Genomic DNA, 23,520 nt, shown 5'->3' with positions numbered 1-23,520 from the left:
TTGAGAAAATAAATATGTAATGCTTAAGGATGCTACAGTGCAAGAACAGGTTTTTAAATTTTTTTTAAAATTTGTATAAAACTACATTTATTTGCTTGGAAGATGCTTTTATCCAAAGCGACTTACAAAAAAAGGTAAACACAGTTGAGTAACATTGGTCTAGGGCCTGTTTGTTCAGTAAGTGTAACAGGACAGGTAACAAAAGTTGATTGCCACAAGTGAGAAGGTGCAATAACTAATACTACAATAATTGATTATGATAAAGTAATTAAACCTAAACAACAAATTAACCAGCAATTTAAAAGATCATAGTTTTTTTTTCTTATATCAATCAGATATTCACAGAACAGATGGGTCTTCAACTGCTTCTTAAATACATCGAGGGGGTCCACAGTATGAATGGAGGTGGGTAGCCGATTCCACCAACTAGGCGCTAAATAGGAAAAGCTTAATAGCACATGTGGGTACTCCTCTCCTGCCAGAAACAAACTGCAGTAGTTCAGGTGCGACAAGACCAAAGTCTGGACCAGAAGTTGTGTGGCATACTTGGTCAGATAAAGTCTGATCTTGCAGATGTTGTATGTTAAAGAAAGTGGAGTAAAAAACAGAGAAAAAGGAACTGCAAAAGTCGTCCCATGCAGTTAAGCAAACAGCAAGAAAAGCCACTTTAAGGAATTCAGACCTTTTTATTTTGCCCTTCTATTAAAACGGATCCTGTTTGATTTTGGATAGTGAGCTTGCTTTAAGTACCTCAGCTTTCCAATAAAATAAGCGAGAAAGACAAATTTGAAGTTGCTGCTTATTTAACAATAATGTTAACAGCAAAATGTCTTTCACTTATAGAGCTGTTAGGCATGTAGTCTCATGTCTTCTTGATAAACAACTTATGAACATTTGCGGCTATTTTAAAGATTGTACTGTGCTTATTATTTGTTGTTGTGTGTCATACATTATAAACTTTGGTAAGAAACAAGCACTGTTTACCATTATTAAAATGGTAATCCATATTTATAATTGGGCGGCACGGTGGCGCAGTGGGTAGCGCTGCTGCCTCGCAGTTGGGAGACCTGGGTTCACTTCCCGGGTCCTCCCTGCGTGGAGTTTGCATGTTCTCCCCGTGTCTGCGTGGGTTTCCTCCGGGCGCTCCGGTTTCCTCCCACAGTCCAAAGACATGCAGGTTAGGTGGATTGGATATTCTAAATTGGCCCTAGTGTGTGCTTGGTGTGTGGGTGTGTTTGTGTGTGTCCTGCGGTGGGTTGGCACCCTGCCCAGGATTGGTTCCCTGCCTTGTGCCCTGTGTTGGCTGGGATTGGCTCCAGCAGACCCCCGTGACCCTGTGTTCGGATTCAGTGGGTTGGAAAATGGATGGATGGATGGATATTTATAATTACATCTCAAGAATTATGAATGAAAAAAAAAGTATAAATATAGTAAATGCATACTTTTAACAGTATAAAAGTTGTAGTGCAATTAATGACTAAAAATGATTAAAACCTAAAAGTACAGACATTTTTACATTTAAGCAGTGTTTAATTGCCAATACAGTAGTACCTCAAAACCTACATTAGTAACGACCTAACACAAAAAAACTATTAAGACCCCCCTATAAACACCAAAGTACAAACTTTACTAATGGTAAATAAAAATAAAAAAAAAATTGCCAAAAAAGTTTACATGAGTGATGTTGAGGTTGCTTGCTGGGGATGATATGGAGGAGGAGGAGAAGGAGGTAACACTGAAGGTGTTGGAGATGTTGATGGCTGATTCTCATCAGTAGCAGACAATTGAGGCCAAGTGTTGACACGCTTGTCCAGAGTGCCCTGAATGCTCTGGCTTATCTTTTCAACTAGGATGAGCCAATATAGGGCGGCACGGTGGCGCAGTGGTAGCGCTGCTGCCTCACAGTTAGGAGACCCGGGTTCACTTCCCGGGTCCTCCCTGCGTGGAGTTTGCATGTTCTCCCCGTGTCTGCGTGGGTTTCCTCCGGGCGCTCCGGTTTCCTCCCACAGTCCAAAGACATGAAGGTTAGGTGGATTGGCGATTCTAAATTGGCCCTAGTGGGTGGGTGGGTGTGTGTGTGCTGCGGTGGGTTGGTGCCATGGATGGATGGATGAGCCAATATGGAGCCAAAACATTGTGACAGTCCCACATAATCTTTGCAAATGCTTCAGTGTAGAACACAATTTTCCCATGGCAGATTGATATATACAAAGAATGTGAAGAAATAACTTCAGCTCGAATAATATTAAACTTATCCTTGAAGTCAGTGATAGCCTAGATACTGGGCTATCTTCGTTGAAACCTCCCATTACTTTTAAAAGTGTGTTCTTACTTTCACAAGATCCCAACAGATAGAGTGAAGTTCAGCCTAAACACTTCTGAAGGCAAATTAAAAAGTATCACACTCAGGCTTTGGATTTTTTTTTTTTGAAAACTGTATTAAAAATATTTTCCAGTGGTGCAGCTTATTGACAGACAACAATTGACAATTATATTTACAGTGCATGTCTAAAATAAATTTTAAAGTCAAAAATATAATTATATGGAAACACTTTTCTTAACAGCTCACATTTTTAAACTTAACATCACTAAAATCAATATATCAACATGGTGAAAGAAAAACAAATATATTTAACTCTAAAAAAAAAAAAAAAAATTCACGCAAATACCGAATGGCATAAATGATAAATCAGTGTGAGGTCTGCTCAGAATGGGGGGCTGTATAAAGCGAGCGCCTGCGGCCACAGAGACTCACTCGGACCAAATCGGGCCTCCCATTCACGTATGAATGTCCAGTCTCACTCCTAGTGTGGCGTCCAACCAAGAAGTGGAACTTTAGTTTGAAAGCAGGGAACGCCTCAGACTTTCACTGTGCATATCTGACCTCAATCTTGTCCAGGTTTTTTTTAAATTATTTCCTTATGGTATAAAAGTCAAATTTGATTTTTTCCAATTTTTTTACTTCTGTGTAATTCTACCCCACGGCTAAAGGTAATAATGATAGTGTGATGGACAACAGAATTCACAATGATGTTGGAAAAGAAGAAAAAAAATAAAAATCTATCTATTTATAATGATTTATTATAATTACTTGGGGAGTTGGAATGAAAATGTAGCAAATACAGGATAAAAGAGAAGGCCTTTCTAGATGCACGAGTATAAAATGCAACGTGGCATCACTCTGACTGAAAACAGAAAAAAGCTACCAAGCCCACAAAGGAGACGATAAAAGGCATCACTATGTGAAAACCAAAACTAAAAATGTTTAGTACAATTAAAATCAATTTTAAACAAGCCATTATGCTGCTAATCATACGGCACATTAGAGTGTCTTTCCATCTGAAGGTTTATTCTTTTTCACCAATGTCACCCTCTCTGTTGGTCACTTAACTTACTTTAAATTAGTTTTATTAGTTTTTGGATAAAGCACTGTTGGAAAAAGTTCTGACACATTTTCTGCTATTTGATTCAACACTTCAAGCAAAATGTGCAATACATAAGTGAAAAAAAAAAAAACGGAGATGTGCGTGTGGGCAAACAGGCCGGTCACAAAACAGAGGACTGAGGCACAGTAGATGATGGATGATGCCACAAGATTTCTTGAGTACATGGGCTATGGCTGCAAATGGGAAATGCAGATTGATAAACAAGCAGTGAACATAATCTTGTTTTTAGACACAAAATGAGAAAATGAGCTGCAGGTAGCTATATCTGAGAATTACACCAGCTAGAAGAGCTGGTTGAGATCAGGCACGTGAGATTTACCCTCTCAGGCGAAATAAAGAGAGTCACCTAGCTCCCCAAGTTAAAGACTGGCCACTTTATGAAGCAACACCCTTGCACAGAGGTTTCTGCCACAGTGTGTGTTTGGCATCATTTTTCAGGACAAGGCTAGACTTTTAGTCCTGAATGGACGTGTTGCTGCATACTGTAGTAATATTTCAAAAACAAGGTATGTGAGCTGTCCATGTATTCAACTATATTATTTCAAATTTCATTGTAACGTGGCTGGCCATGTACATGCACCTGAGAGCACTGCATCTGTGGGACACACAACCAAGAGGCAGTGACTGGGGGGGGTTGATTTTTTTCAAAATCCCTTACAGTCTCAGTTATGCCTTCCATCATGGGATGGCAACAAATGACAGGAGGACGAATCCTGCTGCTGCCTCAAATGGAGCTTATCTGTTTCACTTCAGCAGTGGGGTTCTTACAAATCTTTGGTAGCTTTGGGGACTCTCAACACAGTATAAACATCGTTCTGAAAGACCATTTTAAAATGTGGCTGTGGATTTTGCTCAATCAGTGTACACAGAGGGACTTTGCCTATATTGGATGGGTCCTCCACATCCCAGATCTCTGGCATGCTACATCCAGGCCTGAAATACAATGAGAAAATGAGATTAGTCTTGTATCCTAATGACTTTACCTGTCAGTCCCAAAAAGTTCAAGTCACACATACCGTGTGCGTCGTATGCACCAGGATTCCTCCAAAATAAAGTAGTCCACTTTGAGTCTCATCAAATTTTGCTTCACAACCTCGGCTGGTTTACGGCTATACATGGCATAAACAAGCTTTGTTCTTTCTCTGTTGGAATGGAAACACAATATTAGAAAAGAGGAAATAAAACAAGAAAAGAATTATTAATATTTCAGATTTCAGGGATAGCCTCAATGGAAAGACAAAGTGATTAAAGCTTAATTCAAACCATAGGCAGTGATGTTCTCTGCTCAGTTGCTCATTCTTCCTGCACTCTATTTCTGTTTGGCGAGATGTGCCAAGTGCAACCTAACTAGGAGGAGAAATGGCATTGCCCATGACCATCCTAGATGTTTAGCAGTGCTTATTCAATGCAGTTGTTCCTTCATCTACTTATTTCCCAGCAGTACAGTTCTTTCATCCCACAGCTACCTGACGTTCTTTAAATATTCGCCTAGTTAGGGACATATCACAAGTGAGTCACAGAGTGTGTGGGGGGGGTTCAGATGCCAGGATTTGAATTTCAGGACTCACTACAAGAACGTCCTCGGAGTGTCAGTACACTGGATTCAAAGGCTCCTGTTTGTCCATAGAGTATACTGTATAGGAGCTCAGAAACAGCACAGCAACAGTGCAGCTTGCAAGTGCACATTTTATTTAAAGATATTTGATTATGACCTGCGGTGGGCGGGCGCCCTGCTCGGAGTTTGTTTCCTGCCTTGCGCAATGTGTTGGCTGGGATTGGCTCCAGCAGACCCCCGTGACCCTGTACTTAGGATATAATGGGTTGGATAATGGATGGATGGATGGATGATTATCACACATTAGAATCAGGAACCAAACTGTATTGCTTGGGTGTGAATGCCAATTGCTCAGAAACATGCCTTACAACAGCAGGCAGAAAAACAAAATAACAAGACATTTGACCAGGCTTGCTAGTCATCATTACTAAATAAAGTAAAAGATTCATGAACTACATGTTTAAAAGATAAAAAGTTGCAAATGTCATATACATATGCCAGTGGCGGGCCGTCAGGGCCTGCAAGGCCTTCTCTGCTGGCCTAAAAAAATATCTGAATCACAAACTGATGTTAATTATATTTTGTCCATGAATACTTATTAAATAATTCCAAATAGTTTGTCTTCCTTTCATAGCTTTTCCGATGGTTGTGCTGCGCCTGCTTCCAGACATGTATTTTCGTATTAAAGCATTTAACCAATCACATTTCAGCCATCACTTGTTGCCAGGCAGGGTCAAAGTCAAAGAAGTCTGCCAGGAGGCCTTCACAATCCGTTCTGCAGGCCCTCCAACACAAAACAAATGTTGATTAAACTGTTGCTTCAACCAATCAGATTTTGAGTTGGTTTCACTAGGGCTCTCTAGCAGGTGTACGGCAACGTCACCGTATTCAGACCTGTTGATTGGATAGGATGGTGCAGATGGTGTAATAGAAAAACCTGAATGAGAGCATCATGGGGCAGCTGTACACATTGGTATGTTTGGCGGTGACCATTCTCGTGTCCACTGCTTCTGTCGAGCGGACTTTTTCAGCCCTAAAGCAAATCAAAACTTATGCCAGAAATACGACAGGGCAGGTTCAACTTTCAGCATTAGCTTCGATGGCGATAGAAAGGGACTTCATGATGGAACTGAAGCGCACGGATAATCTGTACGACAAGAGTAATTGAACTGATTTTGAGGAAAGAGAGGAGGATCGATTTTGTTTACAAATAATCTGAATTTTTGGTGAGTAAAATGCTGCGATTTTCCTAAATAATATTGCAAGTTTATGAGTTATTATTGATGTTTTTTATGTGTGTTGCGGGCTGTAGCTGCAGTAGAAAGGAACTTGTACACCCCTGGTTTGTCTATTCAATAAAGGCATTTATTGTGGCTACAGGAGTTATCTATCTGCGATGCAATGGCTCTTTATACTGTATTTCTGCATATTAAGATAGTTTTTATAACCATAAATTAGTTTTTGAGGGGCAGGTTGATTCAGATGGAGCACTACTGAAGGCCTAGGTGTGAAATGCATGGTCCGCCACTGACATATGCCTGTGAACCATCCAGAAATCAGGAAGGAATATGCAAGCTCCTAATTATGATTTAGTGGCTCCTAATCATAACCATATAATAAGTAATAATTTACATGAATGTTTTAGTCACTGTTTTTAAAGTGATTCTTGCTATGAGCATAGTAGCTAAGCTATTAGCAGGAGGCTGGAAAAAATTAACAAACTGAACTGTTTTATTGTACTTAAATATAATATGCTGAATGCAAGCTTCAAGCTGTACAGATTCAGAAGACCACAAGACTACAATACTGAAATAATTTATAGTAATTATTAATAATAACAACAACAACAACAACATTTATATATTGCTTTTTTCACCTCTCAAAGCACTTTACATAAACAGAGGGGAACCACTTCAGCCACCACCAATGTGTAGATCCCACCTGGACCATGCAATGGCAGCCACTAATGTGCTAGTACGCTCACCACATATTAGAGATAGACAATTAGAGATGGAATGATTAGGGGTCAGAACTGACAAGGATGTGATTGGTAATTTACTTAGGACATCAGGAAAAACCCTATTGTTTTCTAAAGATGCCCAGGGATCTTTAATAACCACAGTAAGTTAAGACCTCGGTTTTACATCTAATCTGAAGGATAGTGCCATATTTAAAGTATAGCCAATATTACCAGGTCCACAGTTTTCTTGCCCAGTTGGCCTATTTTTGATCGTTGTTTGCAAGGAAAAAAATGGGCTTTCGTGGGTTGCAGTTTTTTGGGCTACTTTTTTTTAAAAAACATGGTACTTTTGGGCTATTTTTCAACCCCCCTCTACTGCATTTGTATAATGTTTTTCATCCATCTGGCAACCTTACCCTGATATTTGCACTTGTATATTTTCTTTACTGAAGTGACACCCCTACCAGGGTTTGATGGTATGTACCTAACCCTCCCACTTTGACATTTGCCCCCCCCTACTTTTCAGTGTTTTATTTTGTCTACTTCGGGTATTGAGTTATTTGTTTGGGCAAATTTGTTATTTTTAAGCTGTCATAGGGCTAGAAATTTCTTTAAAGACATGGCAACGCTGAGCACAGGGTACCAGTCACTGCACTGGGGCTTTGGGATCCATGCGCAGACTACAGGGTAAGCACCCTCTCCTAGACTCACCAACAACGCTTCCAGCGGCAAACCTAGCCTTTCCAAGATGCTCTACCATCTAAGTACTGGCTGGGTCTGAACAGGCTTAGTTTCAGGGGGATGACCTGTTCTGAAATGCATGTGTACTATGGCTATTCAAGCGTAGCTTGTACTCATTGTGTATTCTTGTACTATTTGGACCATTCTTCATGATGCTGCAGTTATCATCTACTGTTTGCTTCAGTATTCCTGCACTGTGAACTACATAACAAAATTATTGTGTGCAGTACCATAAATAATAAAAGGAAAGATTTATACGGCATTTTCAATGTAAACAACATTTTGGTAGCAGCAATGGAAGCAGAAACACTCATTACATGGCAGACATGTGGTACAAACTTCAGAACTGTGAAAAAGATGTTAGAAAAAAAATTATATGGTTATTAATTATGTGGACAATTTAAATCAGATTACTCAACATTGTATTCTACTGGGGAAAAAATCAACCATCTACACAAATCCAGGGTTCATGGTGGATGAATTAAAAAAGTCTACCTCAGTCCAGCATCTTCATAGTGGGGATGGTTAACAATTGGTCTGCCAGTTGACAGTTTGACACTTGCCATGGTTGGCATTGCTCCAGCAAATACAGCATCTACAAGAGAAGCATTGAGAGACTCTGTAAATACAGCATCAACAGTTGAAAGGTGGAGCTTGTCCTGAGAATTGTAGCGCTGACAGAAAGCTGCTTGCACCTCTGCTTACCTGCTTTTGTCCTGGTTTTGATCCACTCAAGAAGCTCCTCCTGGGGGACATTGCTGAACTCTCCAATAATATTCCACTGACCGCGAAGATTAGCAATGCCTTGGACAGCCATGGCAGATATTATTCCAACCACCAGCAGATGATGGAGGGCCTTAGGCTTAATCCAGCCAAACAGCTACAAGCAAAGCAATATTATTGATAAGGGCAGGATCAGGTTTAAGAAATGCAGGACTCTGAACTAAGTGTTACCATTTGAAAACATGGAAAGTTACAGTTCATTTTTCTCTGTCATCATAACACTGCATATTAGGCATGGCAGTATTTCTTTATTATTGTCTATGATGGAAGTATTATAGGTAAAATTAAAACAGTTTTAGAAAGTACAGATATGATAACAGTGTTTCTGAAGTCATATTACAAAGATGCTGTAAATTAAAGCATACAAATCAGCAGGAATGATGTTAAGATAAAGGCCTTTAAGTGTATAAAGTCAGCCATGAATCTGAGATTTACAGTATACTGGTGTGTATCTTCCATGTGATGTTCACTTTGGGTTGTAGGTTCTGGGTTCATAACCTGCATTCAAACTTGTTTTACTCATGTTTAGTGAGTGTCTCTAACTAGAATGTTGTTTGTATTTGTTTTTTTTAATAGTTCCTTATCTATTCAACAATCTAAGGTCAACACCACTAAATCTCAAAATAACAGCAAAAGTGAGTTGTATGTAGCCCAGGGCTATCAAATGAGAGCCTGCTCTTCAAGTTCTGTATTTGGATGGTCTCTTCAGGTTTAAAACAGTTAACTTTAAGGGACATTTATTAAACTTTAATCCACAGCAACACTGACAGTAATACAAACTTGGTGAGTTGTGAATAAATCCTACAACAGTCCTATCTGCAAGAAGCAAGCCAACTGCCTGTCTAGACAAGATCAGTCAGAAGCAAGGTAACACAACACTATACTGACACATTCTTTATGCAGAAAATAAAGATCCTGCTCTATAGCTCTCCTTAATACTCACATTTTGGAACCCATGTTATTTGGAGTTTTTTGAAAAAGTCAAGCTCTTTGGAGGTTGGCTGTAGACCAATGACATGTCTGAAGCAAGGTGCAAGTGAACAAAAAGATCAACATAAACTGCACACTATAGATTCTATAAATGCTTCATTTTGCACATCTGTAAAACAGTTTGTAATTGAGCATCTAGAATATGGCACTTGTAATATTAGTCCCTTTAGTGTTTGTCTTTCTAGTTTACTCTTTCTTTCCTACTTTTGGGTGGCATTAACCATACTTTAGTAGCTATTTCATTGGTTTCAAAAGGTGAACATTTAGTAGACATCAATAAAAAGGTTGAGGCACACAAACACCTAATGAGAAAGGGCTAGTGAATGGTATACAGAATAAACATTCGGGTTATGCATTTTTATCTTCAGCTCTTTCTGCTTTGGCTCATTCCCTTCACATACTGCAGATATCAAGGACAATAAAGCATTTCTCTCCAGCCACTTGGGTGCTCTAGGAGCTACTGGGTTTTATTCAACCCTGTTTTTTATTCAGAAGTCGGTTCTAACTTTACACTTAACTCTTACTTTCACTAAAGTTGAGACTTCTCAGTTTCTGGATTTATTATCAAACTGGACAAACTGAACACAGGCACAGTGCAGTCATAGAGGCTTACAGGACTTGCTCCTGTAAGGTTAAATTGTGTTTTTATAATGAAGCAGTTGTCTTACCTGTCTTGAACAGATCAGTGATGCCATAATGCACATGTGAGGAGTAAGAAAAAGCTTCAGCCTCATGATCAGAATTGCAAGCACAGCAAAAGCTATGAGCTGGAAGAAGTGGTACACCATCTATAGAAAAAAAAGCTTGACATTTTCATTCCCATCAAATAAATGGCTTAAAACAAAAGCTAGATATTAATGGTGGTGGGTGAAGATAGTATAAAAAATTCTGTTATCAAACAATATCTTATTCTTCAAAGTTTAGTATGGAAATGATCACAGAAGAACCTCAAAGACTTATCAAAATGGAGTGACAGTTAATATTATTTATGGTGGATGGTAGATTCTTACACATTTTCAACAAGAAGCAAGATTATGTTAATGCGGTGCCCTGAGCTCTTTGTTTTGTGGTTGTGTGCTTGTTGTTGAGCAGAAGAATGTGTGTGCTGTGATGCATATATTTCACCAATCCTAAATTCTTTCTGATGTGGCTGACCAACAATACAGACTGAGAGAGTGTGAGAGGAAATACTTCAATTGCTGGCTCTCAACTGGATATCTCAATTAATCCTTTCCTTTCACCCAGACTGAAACATCCATATTAATGTCACGATGGCCTCATTTCATCAGCCTAATTCATTTAGGCACAGCAACAAGAAACAAAATAAAATAATCAGCAATGTGTCACTGTAATGTGTGTTTCAAATGGATTTACAGACATATACTGTACTGCATATTCTATACTTTGGCTGTATCTATACATTTTAGATTTTATCTTATATTTATATGCACATGTAAGAATTTTTAGCTTTACACTAGAAAAAGAATTTCACTTAAATTGAAAATCCATGCAAGAATGATTTTAAGAAAACTTAATTTTTCAGGTGTAAGCAAACATTGACAGACTGCAGAAAAACAGATGAGGTCACAGGGATGGAAAACGATTCCTTATATAAAAGTTTTTACTCATAAACCTGAACATGTGGCACAAGCGGGCATGTGACATAAGAGAGATAAAATGAAAATTTCAGAAAAATGCTAGGTAGCTGTGGGTGACACTGAGTAATAAGTTAGCATTTAGAGAATATTGGTTGTAGTTGTCCCTTAACAGGACCATTTGTTATACAACAGGTAAACCCAAAGCTTCATCCTCATCTTCATTTAACAAACTGCAGTTGAACAACCCTGAAGTATTGCAATTGTGTTTTACTGCTAAGAACATAAATGTAATGACAAGGCCAAAGGAGAGCCAATGAATATGCAGGATAACTGACCCATGAATGAGGAGAAAAGCAGGTCATTGATTCAAAAGCTCAATCTGGTTTAAGTACATTTCTCTATCATGCAAAAGAGGATTTTCTGGAAATGGTGTGTGCTTAGGGGATGCTTTAACATTTGACAGATTTCAGGTAAATGGCTGAGGCCTGAAAGAACTGTCAAAATGGACAGGAGTGAAATGTATTCTGGGAAAGCTGAAAGACCAAGCTTGTGCGACCAGTTTGTTTGCAGCTTTTGATACCCATGGAGAAGTCGTAGTGGTCGAGGTGCCGCTAAGATTTACACTGTCAAAGAAACAATGATTTATTTATTTATTTCAGTGGGGACAACAGGAACGCACCCAGCCTTGGCCGGACTCGTATATACTCACTCAAAGAGACACTGTTGAACAGAAGATTACATCAAAAATAATACGATATTTTATATTTCTATTTCAGTTAATCTAACAATTAAATGCTTAACCATTCCTACTCCTCTACTGTAAGGACCAATAATAATATAACAATAAACACTTAACAAACACAACAATGTTCAAGCTTATCATCAAAGTTTTCTTTGTATTACTGCACATGAGGGTTGGTGACACTGAAAAAATATTACATGTCTATGCAGAATTGTGAGAAATAAAGAAAATTGTAATTCTAGAAGTAACAAAAAAATAAGTTTGAATCAAAAATGTACACTTGTAAATCACACATTGAAAGAGAACCTACAGTATTGTAGTCTAAACATGTTTCTATAGAATACTCTAAAATTAGTAAGCACTAGTTTGTAATGCTTTATAAAATAAGAACACACGCACCCACACACCAAACGGTCAATTTAGCATCACCAATTCACCCAACATGCATGTCTTCAGACACTTTTTAGTTTGCTAAAGACATTAATAAAAACCATAAGAAAAATGACATAAAAAAAGAGAACATTAAAAACTATATGCAAGATGCCAAGCAAGGCATTCACATTAAGTTTACTAAACCGTAGCTATGCCTGACAGTGACCAACCAAAAGCAGCCTACTGTAAATAAGTCACTTTTAAGTTTTATATACTGTATATGTAATAGGTCATTCATTTCTGGAAGAATACTCGTATAGTTAAAAAACTACAAATAGCGCAACTCCTGCTTATTTTCCATTTTTATTTTATATTGAACTTTTCTCAGCGTGTATCATCACAAAACACATTGTCCACAAACACACCCATTAATGACATCCCAAAACTGTATGGTGAAGCAATCATTATAGTTCAGTTTGATGCGTACAAGCTAATGCCTATAAAATGCTGTATATAAATCATAAAATTCCTCTGCATTATTTTCTGTGCATTGTAACCACAATTGGGTTAATTATTTGGCTCCATACCATAGGTCACTGTCCACTGGAGAATTTTGCAGTCAGTGCTATTATCCATGTCCTTATCTGAAGAGACGCCGACAACTTTGTTCCGTATAAGGGTTCTCAAATTGAACATTCCTACAAACGCTCAGAACTGTAACATATTTGAAGCCTTACTCTTCAATTAGATTACTTTACTGGCTTCATTTATGCTGCCTAAGCAAACTGCTTTGAGATATTCATTTATCTTGGTTTCTCATTTAAACAACAATAAAAAAAAAAAAAAAGTTAATCCATTGTGGACCACAGAAGTAACATCTGAAATAAAATTAAATCAAGCTTTCATGAGGCAATTTTTACAGCTTAACAATTTTGAAGTACAGTATAGGCCATGTTTCTACAAATTTGTTGACACAGATTTTTCTGAAAACACTTTTTTTAGTCTATTTGTTATCTAACTGCTTTAATTCACAGGTCCAGGGTTATAAACAATTTGTTAAGCTGGTGCTTAAAGCTGTGGCCTCAACCAGCCTCCCTGTACCCGGCTCAGTGGGAAGTTTACTATCTTGAAAGTGATGGATGGTTGATTTGTTTTTATGTTTTGTTTGGATATGAAATATTTGACTAATATATATAGCGTACATTTTATATGAAAGGTAAACAAATATGTTAGTATTAAGATTCTGGAGAAAGTTTTTTAATCTGTATACAGTTAAAAAAAATCCAACTGCTTCAAGACTATCATAAACTTTTCCCTATCAAAATTGCTTCATAATGTCTATATGGTTATCTATGCATTACCCATATTTCTTATTTCAGATGGAGGATATCGAAACAGGGCTGAAATGATCGGCTTCTCATAATGATAAAAGGAAGTTTCAAAACTGTTATACTGATGTCAAATTGATAAGGAGGAGTCAATCAAATTAAATGCAGATGGAGGTTTCAGTCCATTATCTCGAAAATCAAAAGCTCAGATAATCATAGCAATGTGCCAGTTAAGAAGAAAACTTGAAAAAAATAAAATAAAAATAAAAATGATAATAAGTAGATGAGGTCTGTTTTTAACAAGCTGAAAAAGTGTGGAAGGAGCTTCAGCAGTCATGATGCATCAGTCATACATCCGAAGAAGCTGCTGCAGCGTGGGCACAACTAAAAACTATGTGCAAAGATATTTTACCCAACCACTGCACCTTTACCAAAAATGATCTGATCAAAAAATCCCAAACAATAAATAAACTTATTAACATTAATACATTAAAACATTTACAGATACCTTTTATTGTTTTTTGCTTTGGCCTTTCATTTTTGATGGGTATTTTACTAATAAAAAATTAATAAAAATAGCAATTAATTTATCATTTTTAGAATTTCATTTTTATTTGCATCTGATTTAATAACATAAAACTAGACACTTGCATTAACAAAACAAAAAAATGCTTTTCAATTTTCATGAATATCCTACATGAGAAGGGACTGGACCACCACAACAACCTTTTGGATAAGCTTTTCTTATCAGTGTTGTTGATAATCTGCATTATGTTTTGAACACTGCCTTTGTATAAAAGGAACATAATTGATGTGATTAAAATAGTGGATGTAAACTATTTCTAGTGATTGTTTTCCACATCACATTTAGAGATTGACCAGTAAATACCTTAAAAACTAATCAAAACGTTCGTTTGAAAAATATAATGTATATTATCACAGATTTAATGGACATTTTTGGGTTTATACAATTTTAACCTATACAATATTTAAATTATTAAAAAAGATGCATCTTTCATTAACAGCTGTATAAAAATGAATATTAACTTTGATCACCATTTTAATGCGAACAATATACAAAAACAGGAAAAATGTGCTTCTTACATGAAAAAATAGCATTAAATCACTTTATTATTACACTGCTGAGAAACAGATTTTATTTGTAAAATAATTTTTGCAAAAAAAAAAAAAAAAATGCTAATGTATTCTTTTATTTTTCTCATGCTGGCAGTTACACAATAAACTTACTCCAATTCTTATGGAATAAAGTGTTCCTCATGCACCCCTCAAAAGACTTTTGCCTTAAATTGAACCTTTTAATTTTTGTAATTTCTGAAGCAAAACAGTTTAGTATGTAGATTCATACGAAATAAAAACTAAAAAAAAACTACTGAAGATAAAAAATAGCATGTCAACTATTTCTTTAATTTCTTAATTGTACATGTGTAGTATTGAAAAGGCTATGGTGCAGTTTGATTTAACAAATACAAACATTCAGTTTCAAAATAAAATGTCATTGCTAAGAAAATGCCAAAATGTTCATACAGTTGGTACTAGGAAGTGATAAGGCTAAAGAATTAAATGTTAAAAATGTAGGAAAACTGATTTTTTTTGTTTTGTAATTACACACGTGAAGAGAAATTTGGAGATTTCCAATGAGCTTATATATTTTTTTGACAGTCTAAAGGGTTTGTACGAGACAAGATAACATTACAGCGTTGTGCAGGTAAAGGCATGCTTGTTTTATGGAAAACTTGAACTGCATAGTTGATTCTCCTGTGCTGCAGATAAAATCAAATTTATATAGTATTTAAGCATCACAGAAAAAGTTCACACAGATCCCTGTGTGGGATTAACCACAAAGTTATTATTCTGTTGTTTAACTGATAAGGAGCCCTCACAGAGACTGGTAAAATTATTTTCTCACAAAATACAGAAGCTATGCTCACCTACATTATCTCCAATTTTTGTAAACTGTGACATATTGCATGCAAACGGTGGTATTAAAAAAGCATCATTAACAACCTACAAATGCCACACTTTGTCCAGCTTGCAGAGTCTACCTTGTTTGACAGATGCGGTTAGCCACTTTGAACCATGGTCATCAGGACTGCAAGTACAATACAAGTGTGTCTTACAAGAATGTCTGGATTGGCTCATGGAGCTTTACACCATCTAGTGGATGAAACAGCATAATGCAGTTCTAGTGATTATGAACTGAATGAAGTAGTGATGCAACTGTACAGCACAATGTACTCTGCCTAATGATGTAATTAACCGACACTGACAATGTTTTTAATAATCAATTATGATGATTAGTTGCTGCAGCCCTACAACAGATCCACCCCAGTACTTAAAGGTTGGTATGGTGTTCTTTTCCTCAAATGCTGCTACTTGGTTCCAAAATGCTTCTTGCCTTATGCATACTTAAAGCTTTTTGTTGTAATTAGACCACATTTTTGATTTACTTTTGATTGCTCTTCAATGAAGGCCATGTCTATGTAAGTAATGCTGCACAACAGAGCTGCTCCCACCATTCATTTCTCTGCTAAACCTGCCTGCTAGTGTTTTGCATTCCTGCACATTATACAAGCTGTTCTATCTGTCAGTTTTGTTGGTCTTTTAGATCTTGTCTTAACCGCCAGTTTCCCTTAACTGCCATTTTAGACTATGGAAATTGCAAGCTGGACGTGCTTTGATATCACTTTATGCCTTTCCCCTACTTTGTAGGCATCAATTACTTACATTTTCTGATCCTCAGTCAGTTGCCTAGATTAGCCTATACCTGTAGTTGTTGAGTTTTCCACAGTATTTAAAGAGTCAAAGAATTCATCAGGCTCTGGAAATGTCATCAGCTAACAAGTGCTAATAATAATGCTAATAATAACAATACTACCACTAATGATAATAATGCATTTTACTTATACAGCACCTTTACCTTTCTCAAAGAGTTTTTTTGACCAGACTAACACTTAAAAAGCTAGACCACACTAATAACCTAACGTGATTTAAGACTTTACAACAGAAAGGGTGGTGAAACCTTTTCAAATGCCAAATTTACCATTTTGTTTTTTGGCATTTTTTGTTATAGGACTCTCCAACTGATTCTAACTTTGCATGGCCCTTTGTGGTTTACCGAGAACTGCCCAGTACTAAAAACAGCATTTTCATGCCTCTAGAACATTTGCCAGTATAAGTACTCAAAATGTTCTACAACAAGAAATTCTACTCCCTGCTCAGCAGACATTAACTAGAGCAGAGAATAAATCCTTACCTCTCCATTTGAAAACTGTGCAGTCCTGAAAAAGAAACCCAGAAAAAAAATACTTTAAAATTATTTTATTATTTTGTTTGTTAATTTTCTGGAAAGACATAAATGCACTGTTACTTTAAAGATAAAGGCAATCACTATATTGATGCTTATAAGAAACACCAACAAAACATTTAATAACTGACATACTTAGTCTGTTATTTCACTTACAACTTTATTGATGTGTTTAAGCTTTTGATTAAACAGACAGCTCTTAATAAGGGAACACAACAGCACAATGGTTAGCACTTGCTTAAAGCTTGCTTCCTGGGTCATAATACAGTGACTAATCATTTCCTATGTGGAAGTTACACATTCTGCATTGGCTACTCCAGTTGTTCTTGCACTTCCATCAAAGACATGAAAATTATATTAAGTGAGGACTCCAAATTGGCCTTTTTGTAAGTAGGAGTGCCGGTGTGTGTGTGTGTATATATGTGTGTGTGTGTGTGTGTGTAAAGGGGCCTTGCAAAGGACTCTCTGTCCACGGCTGCTTATAGCTCTGCCCTAGTGCTGCCAGTATAGGCAACCCACAGCAATCCTGAACTGGAGTAAGTTGATTTTTAAAATGGTAAGTTATGAAGCTTTTAATATTTAATATGTATTAGTATTATAAATAACTGGTGGCAGAACAGGAACAATGCCAGTGTTAGCAGAATCACTTACGTTTCCAAAGAATATTTATCACCATTTACCATGTGACTTTCAGTCTTTCTGGAAAAAATCCAAACATCCTTTATGATCTGTAAAACAAACAAATAAAAAATTAAATAAATAAGATATAAACAGTCAAGACAAATCACGATTAGAAGGATATTCTTCCAGAATCTATGATTGTACAGTAGGTTTCACAAAAACTTAGCTATGTCTGATTACTATTTATAATGACTTCCAATAACTGAGGCTTTTATTTTCCCAGTGTTATTTGCTCTAGCTCAAGCTGCTCCAAGATATAATTTAGGGGCTGATTAATTTAAGACACAGCACTCTACTTGGTGCCATAAAATATACATAGCGTAGCTAGCAGCTTAAGTCTATAGTTAAATGAGAAGATTGCATGCTTTAAGGGCCTTTCAGCGTGATAGCTGCTAACTGCATTTTACCTTCACTGTAATTGCAATGATGACAAACAGGGTAGTAGGAAGCAGCAGAGTTCTTGTATATCTCAAAGGAGTCTGCAATGAAGGAAAAAGAAGAGTGGGGTTGGAAAAGATTGCTAGACTACAGAAATTACAAGCCACATACAGCATACCGTGTAGTTGGTAGCTTCCTATCCAAACTAAAGAACATGCAATTGGTTACTTATGAAAGGACAACCATCACAAAATATATCCAAGACACTGAAAAAACTGCATTGGCAAAAGTACAGCATCAGTAGCCAGAGTGAAGAACTACAACATGCTGAAAACACCAATAACCTGGCACTACACCAGGGATTGCATTTGTCCCACACTAACAATCTTCAAACCAGACAGATTCTTCATCACCTATGCCAGCAGTCACCACAGCACAGAGCTCACTCAAATTTTTGGCTTGTTTTTGAAATGACTAAGATGCACCGGAGATCAATTCCTCAAATGGTGAAGAATGAAGGACGGAGCATTTTGAAATATGACAAATACTGGACAAGACAGGCAAGATAAAAATTCAGTTTATGGGTCACTAGCCTATTTTCCTTTTTAAGGCTGTCTTTAATACTGACAGTCTAAAAAAAGGTGTAAAGGTCCTGACATTAGCTGCTTTGTTGTTTCTTTCACAATAATTTGTGCAAAGTGCTTATGCCTGTCCTGAAGGTTCTCAAATACAAGTTTCATTACTCAGTTGTCAGAATACTTTGGGATCTACTGAATTGTCTCCTTTAGAATTTTGAAGATTTTAATTGGGTCCCTGTCAACAGTTTACTCTACCTAAGTGAAAAAGCTGGGGTTCAGTTCCCAGGCCCAAGATATCAGAGTTTAAAATGCAATACATAATTATACAATTTCTTTACAAAACTTCCTAATCACTTTCTGTATTACCTATTACCAAGACAGGATTAGTGAAACTATAGGTGACAAAAAACATGCCTTTAAAGGTGCATAACTAATCAAAAATGTTAATGAAAGAATAGGTAAAGGATACTGGGCTCAAAATGCTGCAGTGAATAAGCCTTGATAAAATAGCAAGGTTGTCAGTAACATAAATGTACAAAAATGTAACAACATAACATATAAGAATGCATCGTGAAATGAAAGTGGGACTAGAGAGGAAACATTTCCAGAATAAAAGCAAACATGCCTGAAAGAACTTCCATCAATGTGTAAAAAAAAAAAAGGTGTACATGAAAAAAGACATCTGAAAATGTCCTACTTCACAAAATATTTACAGACATATGGTTACAAAGATAGCAGAGACAACTAAACAACAAACACAGGGTGAGCCTGCTGTTGCTGTATTGGTAGCAAAATTTAAACAAATTATGAGAACATTTGTTCAATAAGTGTACTGGAATTAAAATCTTACTCATTATGGGCTGAAACAGGGCAAACATATTAATGATTGCCATAGCTGAGGATGGCAGAAGGATATAGTCAAATAACAACACTGCAATTAAAAAAAATTATTTCCAGAATGTGCAGGAAAACAAGTTTCTACAACACCTGTGCCAAGTCACAAACCACCAAACACCAAAAAATATTTTGGACTTTTTGGTTACACATGTCAGAGAAGCAGGAAAATGAACATGATTTATTAATACAAAATGAACATGATGTATCATGCCATGCCAGATATGGCACATTTGAAAATGTAACATTTCTGTTGGCTAGGGGAAGGACATATAAAAATTAATGCACCAAATCTTATAATTAAATATCCTTGTACTACAGTCACTGTTCAGTGGACCACAACTATATAAATTATTTTTTACTTCTCTCTCAGGTGGTCAAAAAAGCAGAAATATTTCAAGGGCAGCCCAAGGCCTTATTTACACTCACTAAAAAAGCTAACTAATTGTGACGTTTAGCCTTTCAGACTCAAATTTCACATCTGTTGGTGCGACAGGCATCTGGGAAGTAAAAACATTGTTCACTGGGCCAGTTTCTGGTTATACCTCTCTTATTAATATCACAGTTATGGATAATGAAACTGTGAAGTACTGTATGATTTATATTGGGAGACTTGCAATAGGTACTCACATATAATTTAAGGCTAAGATAAAGTAACCTTTGTCACTGGCAAAGGCATCGAAATTATATTTATCGCAGAGTCAAGACATTCGTTAAGAAAGCTTAGACATTTTTCTAGATGCTCCAAGATTGCTACTAACTCCCTGATAATTTTTTTCCTTTAAATAATAAACTAACATTATAAAAAATCTAATATAGGAAGTTTTTATAAAATAAGATGCAACATGAAAACTGCATAATGTTAAGAAAAAAAATCTTATTTGATATTAAGCTATTTTTCTAATAATGAAAGTAGTATTTTCATATAAAGACTGACAATTGATCCTTGATAAATGTGTCAAGAAAAAAAAACACTAACCAAAAGCATACAAATCATTAATTTCTCTTTTAAATGCAGAATTACTCTGCACTGCCTAGATATATTTAAAAACCTTTTATACAAGTTATTTTTAACATGTTGTATATTATTGGACACACCCCCCTGAACTTGCCATTGCCTAGAAAATAATTTTTTTTAGAAAAGTATAATTAGCTTTACTTTTCACAATGCTAAGATGATTTCTGTTAACTTTGGAGAAACATTTTTTAGCTCAAACCTTGAATGACACCAACCACAGTGTAGCAGTGCTACCGTAGGAAGAACTCCATTTCCCAGCAGCCCAAGGGTGATTACCCGCATAGGATGACTAGAACAGAAGTGGGGCTGCTGGGAACGAAAGAGGCCAGCGGGAAAGTTGAAAATGGGACCTGATGGAGCAACAGGAGATCGGTGTTTTTGTGTATCCTCTCCAATGTGTTGTCTAAAAAGTCAATTGGGCCAGGATTGTTTCCGTTAGGATGAATGGACTGTCTCGTGCCTGCCTGTTTGGTGTATAGTGGTGGATTTATCATCATGCGTCTTCAAAAGCAGCGCCCCTGGAAATCTGGCCCCTTGCCACTCAGGACTACCGGTAGAACTGTTTCACTCATTTTCTACGGAAGCTATTCTTGGGATTCTCATCTTCACACCATACCATTTCACCTGCTTTTGCTGTATTGGACTGTAAAAGGATGTTGTTGTGAGTGTTTATTGTTGTTGTTGTTCATTGTCATGTTACAATTGTATCGCTGAAGGGGAAAAGGGGGGGTTTGTCTGATTGTTCTTGTTTTGTATTGGGTTTTCATTTAATATATTTTTTTATTCATTTGTTGGTTTTGTGTCTCTACGGAAGCTCTGAACCGCACAGTGAGAAAAAATTATGGGATAACTCTTATCTCGTACGTACGGGATACTTTTACGTACGTACGAGATGTTTTCGTGTACGTACGGGATACTTTTACATACGTACGAGATGTTTTCGTGTACGTACGGGATACTTTTACATACTTGCAATAGCTGTGACGTATGTCAGGTACTGCCCAGAACGTCAGTCACAAAATACCCATCACATACCCCGTTACACTATGGTTAAGATTAGGCTTGTGGGGGGGGTAAGGGTTTGGGTACGTGCTTTGTTTACAGATATTCGTCTGCTCACTCATACGGAGCACCTGAGGAGATATGGTGTTTTTTTCTTCCTGGGAATGCATAGCCTGCTTTTATAAACTTGCCAATATCCATTTCTGTGGACTGTAACTGTGTGAGGAAAACATCAGACTGTTCAGTGATATGTCCCGTTTCCAGAAAATGATGTACAGTAGCACGCGATGGCATTTGGTGCTCATCTGAATGTATGAGGAGCACACGCAGTATTGGCCGGTGCGACCTTAAAGCACCTGGTGCACAGGCTATGGTAAGTGGTGGGCACGATATATATACATGGTGGGCATGACATAGTAAGTTGTATGCAATAAATTGTTTCCCAGGAAGAAAAAAACATATCTCCTCAGGTGCTCCGTACGAGTGAGCAGACGAATATCTGTAAACAAAGCACGTACCCAAACCCTTACCCCCCCACAAGCCTAATCTTAACCATAGTGTAACGGGATATGCAATGGGCATTTCGTGACTGACGTTCTGGGCAGTACCTGACATACGTCACAGGTATTGCAAGCTGCAGTTAAACCCATCTCCTACCATCCCACACCTTTAATAAATAAAAGCCCAGCCGTCTGCTTTTTTATATCACAGCGCTACAAGAGCTGGAAGTGACGTCAAACTGAAGCGCCAAAGCCTTGGTAAAGGCATAATTAGGTAGCCGCGAAGCGCACTTTTGTAATATTTTAATGCAACTTTATCTCATACGTACGTGAAAACATGTCGTACGTACGTGAAAGTATCTCGTATGTATGTGAAAACATCTCGTACGTACATGAAAGTATCTTGTACGAATGTGAAAGTATCTCGTACGTACAAGATATTTTCATGTACATACGAGATAAGGGTTGTCCCAAATTTTTTTTCACTGTGCGGTTCAGAGCTTCCGTATGTCACTGCTTGGGACTGTGTGCAGGTCGGGCAAAGGCTGAGTGCGTCCCTGGAATCTCCACAAAAAAAATAAATAAATCACTGTCTCTTTGATGGTGTGAATCTTAGCGGCACTGGACCGCTACAACAGTATATTCCAGAATATAGTTTCAGAAATTTATATTGAAGTCTTAAGTGGTTTAAATAATTACTATTAAAGACATGAACATCAACACATAAGCATGGCAAGCATGTTTCTAGTACGTGATATACAGCAGGACACTTACTTTTGCATTTGGTATATTCCTGTGGTCAACAATGTGGCACAATAGGCATGCATCAGTCATACCTTTAACACATTTTTTAAGGCATATACATTACTGCAGGGAAACACCTGGCAAATGAGGCAATCTTTACATTAAGTAAGCTTTAAGTGAGTACTGTATATAACACCTTTTAGTGAGTGACTAGACTGAAAAACATGGAGGCTGGATTACTTGTCTTCTGACTATGTATGCAGTTTATCACTGACACTGTTGAACAAAACACATCCCTGGGTGCCAGTGGGAATATCAGGATATAAAATTCTGCAAGTTATCAAGACCTTTATGTTGGCACAGCATGGCATGAATTATTTACCTGTTTATGCTGGGCAGACTACATTGAAAAGCTATATTAAAGTTGAATTATTAAATCGTATATAACTACTGTGGGAACCAGCCCGGACACAGACAGGCGGACATTGATGGTTTAGTCACCAACACACGTTTATTCGCCATATGTACAATATTTACAGTTACTGCACATAACCCATTGCCCCTGCACCACACACCCTCAGTCCAGGCCTCTCACAATCTTGCCTTCCTTCACAGCCTCCACTCCTCTCCTCCGAGCTACGCCCACTTACACCCGACTCCAGCTGACGAATGATGGGAGGCGTCCCCTTTTAAGTCAACCCGGCCATGCTCCAGGTGCCACCTGATGAGCTTCCTGTCCCACTTCCTGGTGTGGTGGAAGTGCCGCATGATAATAATAATAATAATAATAAATTTTATTTATATTGCACTTTATATTTTAGCAATCCCAAAGTGCTAAAATGAGCACCCGGAAGCACTCCAGGTGTCCCTGGTAATCCTTCCGCC

At 37.3% G+C, this 23,520-nt stretch overlaps 1 protein-coding gene across 1 annotated transcript in view; it reads right to left on the bottom strand.

The window, feature by feature from the left end:
- Positions 1 to 1,604: 1,604 nt before the first annotated feature.
- dpy19l1l (dpy-19-like 1, like (H. sapiens)) overlaps positions 1,605 to 23,520 on the bottom strand; it is a 66,543-nt gene continuing 44,627 nt past the window's right edge. The window contains exons 15-22 of the mRNA XM_028817503.2: positions 17,929 to 18,000; positions 17,492 to 17,568; positions 16,790 to 16,814; positions 10,144 to 10,263; positions 8,408 to 8,582; positions 8,198 to 8,297; positions 4,463 to 4,588; positions 1,605 to 4,379 (exon numbers count right to left, since the gene is read on the bottom strand). Of these exons, the coding sequence (XP_028673336.1) occupies positions 4,211 to 4,379; positions 4,463 to 4,588; positions 8,198 to 8,297; positions 8,408 to 8,582; positions 10,144 to 10,263; positions 16,790 to 16,814; positions 17,492 to 17,568; positions 17,929 to 18,000 (864 nt within the window). The 3' untranslated portion in view covers positions 1,605 to 4,210. The remainder of the gene's footprint in view (positions 4,380 to 4,462; positions 4,589 to 8,197; positions 8,298 to 8,407; positions 8,583 to 10,143; positions 10,264 to 16,789; positions 16,815 to 17,491; positions 17,569 to 17,928; positions 18,001 to 23,520) is intronic.

Source organism: Erpetoichthys calabaricus, chromosome 13 (genome assembly GCF_900747795.2).
Source record: "Erpetoichthys calabaricus chromosome 13, fErpCal1.3, whole genome shotgun sequence".
In the NCBI taxonomy this organism is placed as follows: Eukaryota; Metazoa; Chordata; class Cladistia; order Polypteriformes; family Polypteridae; genus Erpetoichthys; species Erpetoichthys calabaricus.
Note: the sequence above shows the minus strand (reverse complement) of the source record. Positions and strands in the feature narration are given on the sequence as shown.